This window comes from Girardinichthys multiradiatus, chromosome 6 (genome assembly GCF_021462225.1).
Source record: "Girardinichthys multiradiatus isolate DD_20200921_A chromosome 6, DD_fGirMul_XY1, whole genome shotgun sequence".
In the NCBI taxonomy this organism is placed as follows: domain Eukaryota; kingdom Metazoa; phylum Chordata; class Actinopteri; order Cyprinodontiformes; family Goodeidae; genus Girardinichthys; species Girardinichthys multiradiatus.
The window spans coordinates 12,127,449-12,139,772 of record NC_061799.1 but is presented as its reverse complement, the minus strand read 5'-3'; the positions used below and the strand labels follow the sequence as shown (position 1 = coordinate 12,139,772).

The following is a 12,324-nucleotide window of genomic DNA, read 5'->3' as shown; positions in this document are numbered from 1 at the left end:
CACCTGCTCACAGTGCCAAAACCACTGGTAAATGGTTTACTGACCATGGTATCACTGTGCTCAATTGGCCTGCCAACTCTCCTGACCTGAACCCCATAGAGAATCTGTGGGATATTGTGAAGAGAACGTTGAGAGACTCAAGACCCAACACTCTGGATGAGCTAAAGGCCGCTATCGAAGCATCCTGGGCCTCCATAAGACCTCAGCAGTGCCACAGGCTGATTGCCTCCATGCCACGCCGCTTTGAAGCAGTCATTTCTGCCAAAGTATTCCCGACCCAGTATTGAGTGCATAACTGTACATGATTATTTGAAGGTTGACGTTTTTTGTATTAAAAACACTTTTCTTTTATTGGTCGGATGAAATATGCAAATTTTGTGAGATAGGAATTTTGGGTTTTCATGAGCTGTATGCCAAAATCATCCGTATTAAGACAATAAAAGACCTGAAATATTTCAGTTAGTGTTCAATGAATCTAAAATATATGAATGTTAAATTTTCATTATGACATTATGGAAAATAATGAACTTCATCACAATATGCCAATTTTTTGACAAGGACCTGTATAACCACTGATCCATTTCTGCTTTGCTTAAGTAAAATTATGCAGTTCAAAGTGATATTTCTTGACTCAAAACAATTAAAAGTGTGTCCTTTTCAGTTTGAACATTGTTTTCTACAGGAAGCTTCACTGCACAAGAAACTATATCCACATGCATCTGTTTGTGTCTCTCATCCTCAAAGCCGTCACTGTTTTTATAAAAGACGTGGTTCTGTATGAGGTCGGTGAGACAGAAAACTGCCAGCCAACAGTGAGTACTCTGTCCAATCATCTATCTGTGCTGGTAAACGCTGTGCTTACATTGCTTTACGTTGTGTACATGTCTCAGGAAAGCATAGTCAGACTTTAGATGTTAGACCATAGACAAAAAGGCATCAGGTCTAAGGAAACTAACCGTCATACTTCAGACCAAACGGAGTCAGAGTAAATGATGACCAATGATGTTTTCCAAGACATGACTATGCCCTCAAAGTACACAGTGCTGCCAGCATGTCAGTGAAACTGCACGGTTAGCCTATTTTCCTCCCAAATCATTGATTTTTGCCTTAACTTGATGCAGTTGCTCTTTCAGACCATACTGCCCTAAATGTAGTGTCTCAGAGTTTATTCAACATTTTGGGTGTAACTATGTTTGCAGAGTCCCTTACACACCTGAGCCAAAGTTTTCCTATTCACCTGTAATGCAGGATGTTGTGAGAGTTCCTGTTTGTTTAACATTGAACCTGGACAGCAGACAGCAATGCCTGTACGTTGCATTCACAGCTGTGAAATCTACTTTGAATTAATCTTGACAACACTATTAGCCTAAGTGCTAAGAAAACCATAAGTCAGATTAACCTCTGCTGCAGTTTTGAGCAACGCAGGTGTTTCAGTTTTACGTGACTGTCCAAGGCTCTAATGCAGTGTTGCTATTTCAAATCTCAGTTTGTTTGATTGATCTGTGTTATCTCTAGGGAATTGGATCATTCGACTGTAAAAAAAAAAACCTGCTGCTCTGAGGGCTGAATTTTAATGTCTGGGTTTAGATATTGTGTCCTAGGGATTCAAAGATTACCCAACACTACACACAGCTGCTAAATGTATAAGATGTTTCTTAACTTTACAAAGAAAAACACGTCAAAATATTTTGGGAACCGTTTAACTAGGTTAGAATGAAGACCTTACGTGGTCCAAAAATGTTTGTGCTTAAGGCCCCTGTGCGGCTTTTTATTTTTTTGTCCAAGTTATCTGTGGCATCTCAGTATCTGATTCACAAAGCAAGCAGCTCTAATAAAACCAGCATACCCATCAAGTTTAGCAGGTGTGAGTAATTTGAAGTCCTTGCGTGTCAGATCAAGGTCATCCTCGATCCACTTTCTGAATATGAGAAACAGCAGGAGTTTTAAAAGCAGTGATGGGAATAGCGGTAAAATAAACAGGTAAAATCAGAGGAGACGTCAGTGCAGAGCTATGATTAAATGAAGCAAAATGTTCTGATGTAATTTGATGAATCACCTTTTAAAATTCCTTTAAAAAAAGCAAGGTTTATTCTACGGAGAGCAACCACGTGGCTTGTAATCAACATACAAATGTAGATTTCACAATATAATTTCCAATTTACTGTGCCTGCGTGTACAAAGTTATAAGCAACACCGGCAGTTCTTTTCTTTGAAGGTACATTTTATAAACTTCAATCTAATATAGCTGCATTTATAAATGATTTAAAATTATGTACAATAAAGCTGGTGAAAATAAGAAAACTGATTTAGGGTTGCAAGGATAAAGTGTACACATATGGAAATAAATTGATCCCAATGAAAAGGCTTTCAGATTGAAGCTAATTAAGCATATTAGGCTTGCAATAATGATGAATTCTACATGAAAGGGTCTCAACTCCAATCTGTAGGGAGTGTTATTCAGGCATTCAGGAAGCTAACATGAGGCGATCAGTTGTGGTGGGCTGTTATTTTCTTCCTACTTTGAAGGGCTAAATAATTAGACTGTAAAGCAGATATTTGAGGGAGTCTACCTTCTCAAGTACTGACATGTTGTCATAATGTTTGTTTTACTGACTGAGTATGGCAACAATTATGGAGGCAAAACAGCAGTTCTAACAGTTTATTTGTAACACAACCAGAATAAGACTGAACACGGACTGGATCTGCCAGAGGGATCTGGACTGGCACTGAGGAGGAGAGGAGATGTTATTGTTGTTCGGAGGAAGTCATAGGGAGTAGTGCAGGGTAGGATTGGGGTAAGCTTACTGTTGGTGGTGGATGACGGCTTGTTAGAGGTAGCAAGTCTTTCCCACAGAGGCTGAGTTTTGCAGGATTAGTAGCACGGAGATTCACAGTGCTGACGATCTTTGTGATCCTTAAGCAGCAGTTGAGGGGGGAACAGGCAGGTGAGCAATAGTTTGGTGTTTCCACAAGGTGAACTCAAAGCTGCGGAGCTGGAGGTAAGAAAGGAAGGGAGACTCATGGCTGGAGTGGTGGAGTTGTTTCCAAAACTCACCGGAGCATGAATACAGAGAACAGGAGCTTGGAATCAAAGACAAGAATAATCAGATCTGCAAAGCAGGACAAGAAACTTGATTAGAGCAGGCTTTAGGAAATTCACAGAACTACAGAAACTCGTCAGGTTACCATGCTGGCAGAGACAACAAGCTGATGCCTCCTTCCAGGTTCCAGCTCCTTATGAAGCCTCGATGATTGGACTCAAATGAGAAACACCTGTTGCAGCTGCCCCTGTCAGTCACACCCTGCAGGACAGAGAAAACACAGCACAAACTGCACACAGCCACTGTGGGTATGACATATGTCATCAAAATCAATAACCAAAGGAGAAGAATGTGCAGAGAGTATAAAATTCAATCAAACAATGCAAAGCCTTTTCTTTTTTAACTACACTTTGTTATTATGAAACCATTTTAAACTAAGCTAAAACTAGATTTTTCAGAATTTGTAATACATCAGGATAGGAACCGTGAATAACAGTGTCATTAGCATTAACATGAATGGAACATTTATTTGGCAAATCATTGTTAAAAAAAAGGAGAAAAAGATTTTGGACTTTTCTTGCCTCACAAATATTTTTTATAAGCATGTAGACTGATTTATTGGATTTAGAGTTAATCAAACCAAATTTCTGTCTTGAAACACATTTATATTGTATTCATGGTGAATACAGTAAGCCACAGACAGATGCATGTGTTGCAGGTGGGCTGCAAGGCAGTAGTGGTCTTCTTCCAGTATGGAGTCATGGCAAGTTACTTCTGGCTGCTGGTAGAGGGCCTCTACCTTCACGCCCTGTTGGCAGTCTCCTTCTTCTCTGAGAGGAAGTACTTTTGGTGGTACATTTTGATTGGCTGGGGTAAGTGCTCACATAGCAGTCTCATTCCTGGGTGTCTGAGTATAATCTGTACCCCTTGTCCATCCTTTCTTAATGTGATATCTTTCTTAAAGTAACTTACATGTTGATTTTAAGCATGCAGCTAGTTCTGTAAAGTGCTGACTCGCTTGTCTCCATATGAAGGAGTCATGCTTAGATCAGCAGCAGCATCTGTGCTTTTGAACTGCCAGCATTTCCCCTTATGACAGAAATTCAGCTTCAGCATACATGGACTGAACTAATATAACAAAAACATAAATATGATTTTTACCTAATAACTGAAACTTTCCTCTTTGCAGCAACTATTCATTAAAATACAAACAATCACACAGAGCAGCTGTCAGAATCGGACCGCTTTCATGCTACCTTCTTTTATGACTCTTTTTGTCCTTTAATTTCCTTTGAAATAATCAGTAACCATGTTTTATTTTCCCCACCACACCAATAAAATAACTATAAATAGGGGTAAAATGCTGTCTGTCAGCAGGAAAATGGAGCCTGTGTCTTTCCTGTAGGGTCCCTAGATGAACCCTTAGTGGCACTGAGCTCATAAGAATCCTTTAAAAACTGATAAGCATGCTTGCTTCAGCTATAGTAAATCAGGCAGGGCTCAGTGTCAGGGTTTGGACTTTGTGTTTAGTTACTTTTTATCTAAGATGTGTATATTTAGTATTTTGTTAGTCGTGGTTGTTTTGGTTACTTCCTCTGTGTTAGTTTCCTCTATAGTTGTACTCCCTTTTTAGCATGGTTCTTTATGTTTAGTTTCTATAGTTCTAGTTCTATTTACATTTTGTTTGTATTTATTCTAGTCCTCATGTTCTCTGCGTGTTTCCATCAGTGTGGTTTTAGGTTTGTTTACTTTTGTAATCTGGGTCTCTTTATGGGTTCTTTGTTTATACTTAGGTTGCCTGGTCTTATGTTGTTGTTATTCTTCTGTTTCCTTTAGTTTATGGTTATTCTAGTTTTTGTATGCTTCATTTGATTATTTATCTCTGTCTATAGTTTTGCTTAGGTCTATGTTTCTCTTTATTGTTAATTAGTTTCACCTGTTCCTTCAGCCTCCCTGCCTCCTTGTCACACCTGTTCTTAGTTCCTTTGATTACCTGCCTTTGTCTCCCTCAGTATATTAGTTGGTTTTGTTTCATTGTGTGTTGCTGGTTCCTCTGTTTCACAACTACTGATTAAGTTCAGTTTTTACTACGTTCCTGCATTGAGTACTTGCTATGTTTTTGCTATGTTCATAACCTTTTGAATAAAGCTGAAGACCATTTCAAAATGCTGCTGCCAAGCCCTTGTCTGCGCATTGGTCCACTCCAAAACCCCATCGTGACACTCAGCCACTTATTTGGCCATCTTGGCTGTGTGCTTGGGTTGTTTGGATCACTGTTGACATAACTGATAACTCCTTTTTGGGACAGTGAATATTTTAACATTGATTACAGCTAATTCTGTCTGCTGTTTGTTTACAGGGGCTCCAACTATCTTCATCTCTGCATGGGTGGTTACAAAAGCTTATTTAAATCATCCTGGGTGAGTTAAATGTTATTTTTATAAAACAAAAAAGGAACATGTTTCTTACACAACTTTGCTGCGAACATGGCTGCTTTTGGTGAGCGAGTGCGTACACTATTGGAAAAACCCAGACTCCTTGTGAAATAATTTGTAAACAACAATTAGACTAAAAAAAGAGCCAGGTTGTGGCAAATATTAACATTTGTGACGGGAAAAAAACAGCACTTGGTTCAGGAGAAGAGAGTGCTCCATGTCTAAGCTGAAAGGACCTGCAGGTCCTTAGACTCATGAGGAGAGACACTTTATCTAGCCTCTCATTTCAATTTTTCTTGATGTTTTGTTTTCTTTAATATTAATCATAATACCTTATAAAAGCACTCTAAACTGAGGAGGGAATAGCAGTATATTAAGAACCCTGCAACAGATGTTAAAGAGTCCTTTAACGGCACAACCTCTAAATCTAGAATGTGCCACACACAGTGCCTTATAAAACCTCACAACTATATTATTCATATTTGTCTGTGTGGACAGGGCCTTAGAAATAAAAAAAATAAAAAAAAACATTGTTTCTTGCAGAACAGCAACACACTGTGTATAAATGATGTTCTACTCATGTTCAGATTTGCAATGTTAGTTTTCTGCCACGCATAGAATTGGGAATGTTAGTCAAAGGATTTTAATTTGTCCTGACCAGAGCACCTTCTTCCACCAACCAAAGCCAGAGCTACAGTGGCAGAGGTTGTCTTTTACTCTAAAAACTGGCATCTGCAGTTCTAGCAAAATGTAGCTTTGAAGAGTATTGACTCAGGTGTGCTGCATACAAACTAATACAAAGCAGGGATATTGTTTTATAACACAACCCTGATTAACACTTCTCCAAAACTTTCTCCCTGACCTGCCTGCTGTGTTCCTTGGTCTCTATGATGCTGTTTATTCTAGAACATCTTATGCAATTTAGGTTACTTCTGAAAGCAGTCCAGGATTTTATTTCGGGGGTTTCAGACTGAAAAAGGCTGAAGACAAATGTACAGCAAACCGTTCCATATTTTTTTTGTGAAAATAAACGAGAAAACAGTGTATCGGGTTCCTTCCTCTTCACAATGAACTATTTTGTGTTGGTCTATCACAAGTTTTTGATTGTAATGTTCAGAAGTTCAAGCATTATGAATCCTTTTGCAAGACACTGCAATTGTGTCTATACATTAAAATCACTTTGGTGAAGTTCAGTGAAAAGAACAATCTATGTTTTTAACCATTGCAATACTTCTGACTGTTAAGATGAACAATTCAAAAAAAGTATTTCTTTTGTTGTGTATTTACTTTATGTAGTGTTGAGTCCTACGTTAATTGATCTATATTCTCCATTTGTTGCTCCTCTGTGTCAGATGCTGGGAAATAATTGATGACGCCCCATGGTGGATCATCAAAACACCCATTTTAGTCGCCATACTTGTGAGTTACGTCACCTGTATGCACTTAATATTTCACCTAAAGTTCTGCATAATACGCCATTAACCAGTGTCCCGCTTCTGTGGCAGATGAACTTTTTCCTCTTCATTTGCATAATTCGGATCCTGCGGCAAAAAATGAATTGTCCTGACATCGGAAGGAAGGAATCCAACCAGTACTCGTAGGTTTTTATTGCCAAATGTCAGCAAGTCTGTTGAAGCAAAGGTTGCAGCCAGGTCTGACATTGTAGAACGCAGCTTTCTGTGTTAGGATTTGGTGTTAAGCAATTGCTCTTTATTAACAAAGTTACACAATGCCTTTTAAATGTATTCATACACCTTGAGCCTTTTCCTATTTTGTTGTGTTATAAACACAAACATTTTATTAGAGTTTTATGTAACTAGAACACACAAAGTATCATATTTCTCTTTAATTCTATTGTTACTACTTGTGTTTGCACATTTACTCTGTTCTTCTTTGACTGCACATTTTTCATAACTATCTGCACATTACTTGTGTGTTACTTAAGAGCTGCTGTAACAAGTTAATTTCTTCATTGTGAGATCAACAAAGTCTCTTATCTTATAACTGGAATTAAGCAAAAACATTCCTCACATGTGAGAAGTATGGTGTGCATTTGTATTATAACCCATTTTAATATGATACCCCTAAATAAAATCCATGGCAACTCAGCTAATTAGCAAACAGAGTCCAACTGTGTGTAAGTTAATCCATTTGTTCTGTGAAGGCCTCAAGGGTTTGTTGGAGGCCAAACGGCAACCTGAAGGTCAAGGAACACCGCACACAGGTCAGGATGCATTTGTGGAGAGGTTCAAATAGGTTTTAGGTTATAAAACAATATCCCATGTTCTTAACCTCTCACAGAGCACTGTTTAATTCATCATCTGAGAATGAAAAGGGCATGCCACAACTCCAAACCTACCAACCTGCAGAGATCCTCAGATCAGGTGGCAGAATCTGTTGATAGGTTAACTGTTATTTATGTACTCCACAAATCTGGCCTTTCCAAATCTGACTGAAACAAAACTATTAAAAAAAATTTGTTTTAGTTTCCCACAAACCATGTGGGGGACACGAGAAATGTGGAATAAGGTGCTCTGGTCAGATCACACCAAAATCTAACTCTTTGGCCTTCATGCAAAACTCTGTGTGGTAGAAAAGAAAAACTACACATCACCCTGAACACACCACCCCTACAGTGAAACATGGTTGTGGCAGCAGCATGCCATGGGGATGCTTTCATTCTGCATGAATAGTGAAATTGTTCAGAGTTCATAGGAGAATGGATGAAGCTGCATACAGGACAACCGTGGGAGAGAATTTTTTTAAAGGCTGCGAAACACTTGATCTGGGTTGGAGGTTGACCATCCAGCAGAACAAAGGTACAATGTAATGGTATAGCTTCAGCTATTTAAAAAAAAATAATGATCCAAATTTTAAATGTGCAAAGCTGACAGAGACATACCCCAAAGACAAAAGAAAGAAATGCAAAAGCACACCATACTTTTCAGACTTTTTTTGTCAAGAGATATATATATATATATATGTCTCCTTTTATCTGCCTTTTCTGTTGTCTTTAGGAGACTGGCTAAATCTACCCTGTTGTTGATACCTCTTTTTGGGATAAACTACATAATATTTGCCTTTATCCCCGACCACATCCATTCACAGCTCAGGATGGTGTTTGATCTTGTTCTGGGATCCTTTCAGGTAATACACCTAATCACTTTGTGCAGATACAAAGCCTGGATCTTGTATTTTCCAGAGGTCAACCAGAAATTCTTTATTTAAATGACCATTTTAATAAGTTCTGGGGGAATACTTGTACTACAACAACAGAATAGTGTACTTGGATTGCATTTGGAATATGTTTACTGAATCACGGTATTGCAATGCACATAGATGTTAAGAGCAAAGTGCAAAAATAGAAACTTTGTGGTGGAAAGTCCTCTCAATTTATAACCATTTTGGCTCAGAATGATATCTCCTGGGAACATGTCCCAGACATCTACATGATGAACCTCCTGTCTAAGCTTGAAGTTGGTCTTAATCTTACCATCATTATTCATGCTAAAATATTTGGAGCACTTCCCCAGCTGGGCTATGTAGTTCAGCTTCCTTTTCAACAGCAACTCCTCTTATTGCTCTGTGTCTCTTCACAACAGGGCTTTGTTGTTGCAGTCCTGTACTGCTTCCTGAATGGAGAGGTGAGTAAATTCAAACAAAGCACAGCTCTTGAAGGTGTTTACTCTCTTTTTAAAATGTCACCAAGTCTGTTACTTTTTAACCAAGCCTCGGTGTGTGTCCAGCCCTCCTTTAACACCACTCCTCCATGCTGTTTGTCCACCCCTGGGACTCCCCTGCAGGTGCAGTCCGAGGTTAAGCGCAAGTGGCGCAGGTGGATGCTGCAGAGGTTCCTTGGCACTGACAAGTACCAGCAGCCCTCCATTGGGAGCAATGGCAACAATTTTAGCACCCAGATCACCTTGTTGACCAAATGCAGCCCCACCACGCGACGGGTTTCGACCTGCCAGGAGCACCTTTCTGCAATCTGAAACCCACCGAACGCTGACTCCCTTCTGTTTTTATTATCATTTAATGACTATGTGACTCACATGTACTGTTACCATACACTGAGTGTACTAAGTCCATGATAATCCTAAAGTGGATTTTTTTTGTTGTAATCTTATATGCTAGCTGTAAAAAGAAACAGGTGCTCAGTGTTTTTCTCTACATAGCACAGTCATCTGACACCTTCGACAACACTTTCTTATTAATGAAATGTTTGCAAAGAAGGAAAGCTTCTATTTTTACAGCTTTGATCAGGGAGACATTTCACTGTACTGCAGCATGACAAATTATGTCCACTGGGTTGCCAGCTTTTCAGTGGATCATGAATTGAGACTTTTGAAAGAAAGAAAGTAGGATGTTCCTTTCTTATTTCAAAATAAGTCTCATTTAAAAAGCACACAAAAAATAGTGAATGTCCAAGTTCCACAATGTCACAGTAGGTTTGGGGACAGACAGTTCATAATGAGAATAATTGTAAACAAGGAGAGCTGAAACACAAAACTACGTGATTTGTTGCCTTTGGTAAACACTGTTCTGGACAAGCAACTTCAGACAGATTCTGCTGTGGAGTTTGAATCATTTTCATCTAATCAGTAGTAATTCTTCATGGAGAAATAAAACTCAGACAGAGGAAGCACTCCAACCATGTTTAAGCCACAAAATGACTGCTAATCCACAAGCTATGCTGGATGCTAGCAGTGGATGTAGGGGCCAAAACAAGTGGTGACAGGAATAATGGTCGGCTTCACAACTTAAACTGGTATGAATCTACATTATTTTTTATGTTTTACATTTGATTGATTTCTGTGCATTTCAGCTCTCGTAATTTGCCATTTTGGCTGCCATCGCCCGAGTTATGTGACACACCACCACAGCTGACATACAGATTACATACAAATCCACTGCTATGTACTTTAAACACTCTACAAAGTGCATAAACAGAGGTGAGGACCTATTTTTATGACTTGTGCATAACTGCCTTTTAATCATAATAGTGGTTATATGAATCTTGTCTGTAGTGCACTCTAAACTGCCTGCCAAGATGGTAAAATTTCAAAATTTCTACTGTGTTTAGAATAATCTGTGACAAACAGTAGAGTGGGATTTCTATGAGTCGTGTGAGAAATAGTGAAAAACTGTTGAGTCTCACTCCAGAAGAGTGAGAGTTGTCAAAAAGGCCAAGCAAACACGTATGTGGAGAAGTTAATCTGGACTCACTGTTGACAAGAGCAACACTGGCTACAGTATGCTAACATGCTAACAAAGGCAGGATGGCCTTTCTAGCTACTCTGTACTTAAGAGGAACTTTGTTGTCACTTGTCACATTACGCTAAACAACTGATGGCTAAATCCAGAAACAAGCTACATCCAAAGAGAAGCGAGAGGTTTGTTTGGCAACCACTTAACCTAATGGCTTGTGTTGCAAAGGGGACAAAATGTATGGACTTTGTTGATAGAAGTCCATTGCACAACCAGTGCACTGGATGTGCCTATCCTGTCTGTGACAGTTTTATACAGGCCATACACTCAGCTGAATTATTGCCGGATAACATTCCAGAGAAGAAATGGAACTCTGGCTTGTGAGACTTTGGTCAGATAAGAGAAGCTTTTAGTTTTCACTAAGTGCACATTCTGGAGCAGATAGAGCAGATGTATTACATCAGTTCTCAATACAGTGAATATACTATATGTGGAAGCTATCTTCTGTTGTGTGGACTGCATGGATAAATGACTTGATTGTATTAATATTCTATACTGTTACCATAAGCAGGTAAATGTTTTCACTAATAGCTGTGTATGTTAGCAATGAGAAGATAAATTGTCATATTCTCATCAGTTCATGGTTTCCTGAGGATAAGTCATTTACGATAATGTAAATGCCTTTTTTCAATTTCATTATGATTAGTTTTATTATGATGTTTTAATATTTTATTATTTCAGGTCAAGTTTCTAAACAACTCCCCTTATAAGAGTGTTAGTACCCTCTGAACATTTCCACATTTTGTCACATTACAACCACAAACATCAATGTAATTCACTGGCATTGCATTTTAAAGACCAAAACAAAGCAGTGATTGTGCAGAGGACAGAAAATACAAATAAAAACCGGAAAATTGTGAAAAACCTTTGCATTCAGCACCCCCTGAGCCAATGCTTGAACCTCCTTACACTGTGAATACAGCTTCAGGTCTTTTTGGCTGTCTTTACCAATTTAGCAGATATAGAAGCAGTTTTTTTTTACCCATTCTATTCAATGTTTTAAATGCATCAACAGAGACACTGCGTAAAAATGGGGGCTGTGCATTCCAAAGTCAGGGTGCAACTTCTTGGAATGACCGATCTCTTCAGGAAGAATTTGAGAGGGGTACCACTAGCAACATCTAACCCGATGATCTTACTTACGGGATGGTGTGTGGAGCTGGATCAGATCAAAAATGTAAGGGGAAGCTCATCTGTGCAAAGCTCTAAAAGTTATAATCAGGACATTAAAGTGAACTGGGAGCCAATTAACAGCTTAGCGGCCAGGTTTTTAACAATCTGAAGACAGTCAAGCTCCTTCTTGTTTAAACATATAAATAAGCTGTTACAGCAGTTCAAACTAGACAAAATAACAGAATAAATAGTCATCTGAAGTTCAGCTCAGTCAAGAAAGTCCTCAGTTTTGAGGTATTCCAGAGTTGAAAATAACTCTTTGGTCAGCTGCTTTATGTGTTGCTTTAAAGGCATTTCAGAATCAAAAGTAATATCCAGGTTTCTAAGGCTGAACTGCACAGAAGATCCTAAAACACCAAGGATCTGTTTAATTTGCAAAATAACTTGCTTATTTTCAGGAGCAATAA

General features: G+C 38.7%; 1 protein-coding gene and 1 long non-coding RNA gene across 3 annotated transcripts in view; one reads left to right on the top strand and one right to left on the bottom strand.

The window, feature by feature from the left end:
* LOC124869834 (vasoactive intestinal polypeptide receptor-like) overlaps nucleotides 1-11,616 on the top strand; it is a 47,752-nt gene extending 36,136 nt beyond the window's left edge. The window contains exons 6-13 of one of the 2 annotated variants that reach the window (XM_047367988.1): nucleotides 683-812; nucleotides 3,760-3,913; nucleotides 5,401-5,461; nucleotides 6,829-6,895; nucleotides 6,982-7,073; nucleotides 8,494-8,623; nucleotides 9,079-9,120; nucleotides 9,280-11,616. In XM_047367988.1, the coding sequence (XP_047223944.1) occupies nucleotides 683-812; nucleotides 3,760-3,913; nucleotides 5,401-5,461; nucleotides 6,829-6,895; nucleotides 6,982-7,073; nucleotides 8,494-8,623; nucleotides 9,079-9,120; nucleotides 9,280-9,468 (865 nt within the window). In that variant the 3' untranslated portion in view covers nucleotides 9,469-11,616. The remainder of the gene's footprint in view (nucleotides 1-682; nucleotides 813-3,759; nucleotides 3,914-5,400; nucleotides 5,462-6,828; nucleotides 6,896-6,981; nucleotides 7,074-8,493; nucleotides 8,624-9,078; nucleotides 9,121-9,279) is intronic. The other variant, XM_047367990.1, reaches the window with a different exon arrangement.
* On the bottom strand, nucleotides 2,646-3,708 carry LOC124869835. Its single transcript, XR_007038665.1, has 2 exons — nucleotides 2,806-3,708; nucleotides 2,646-2,726 (listed from the first exon to the last, which is right to left on the bottom strand). It is a non-coding gene; the product is annotated as an uncharacterized LOC124869835 (long non-coding RNA).
* Nucleotides 11,617-12,324: the final 708 nt, after the last annotated feature.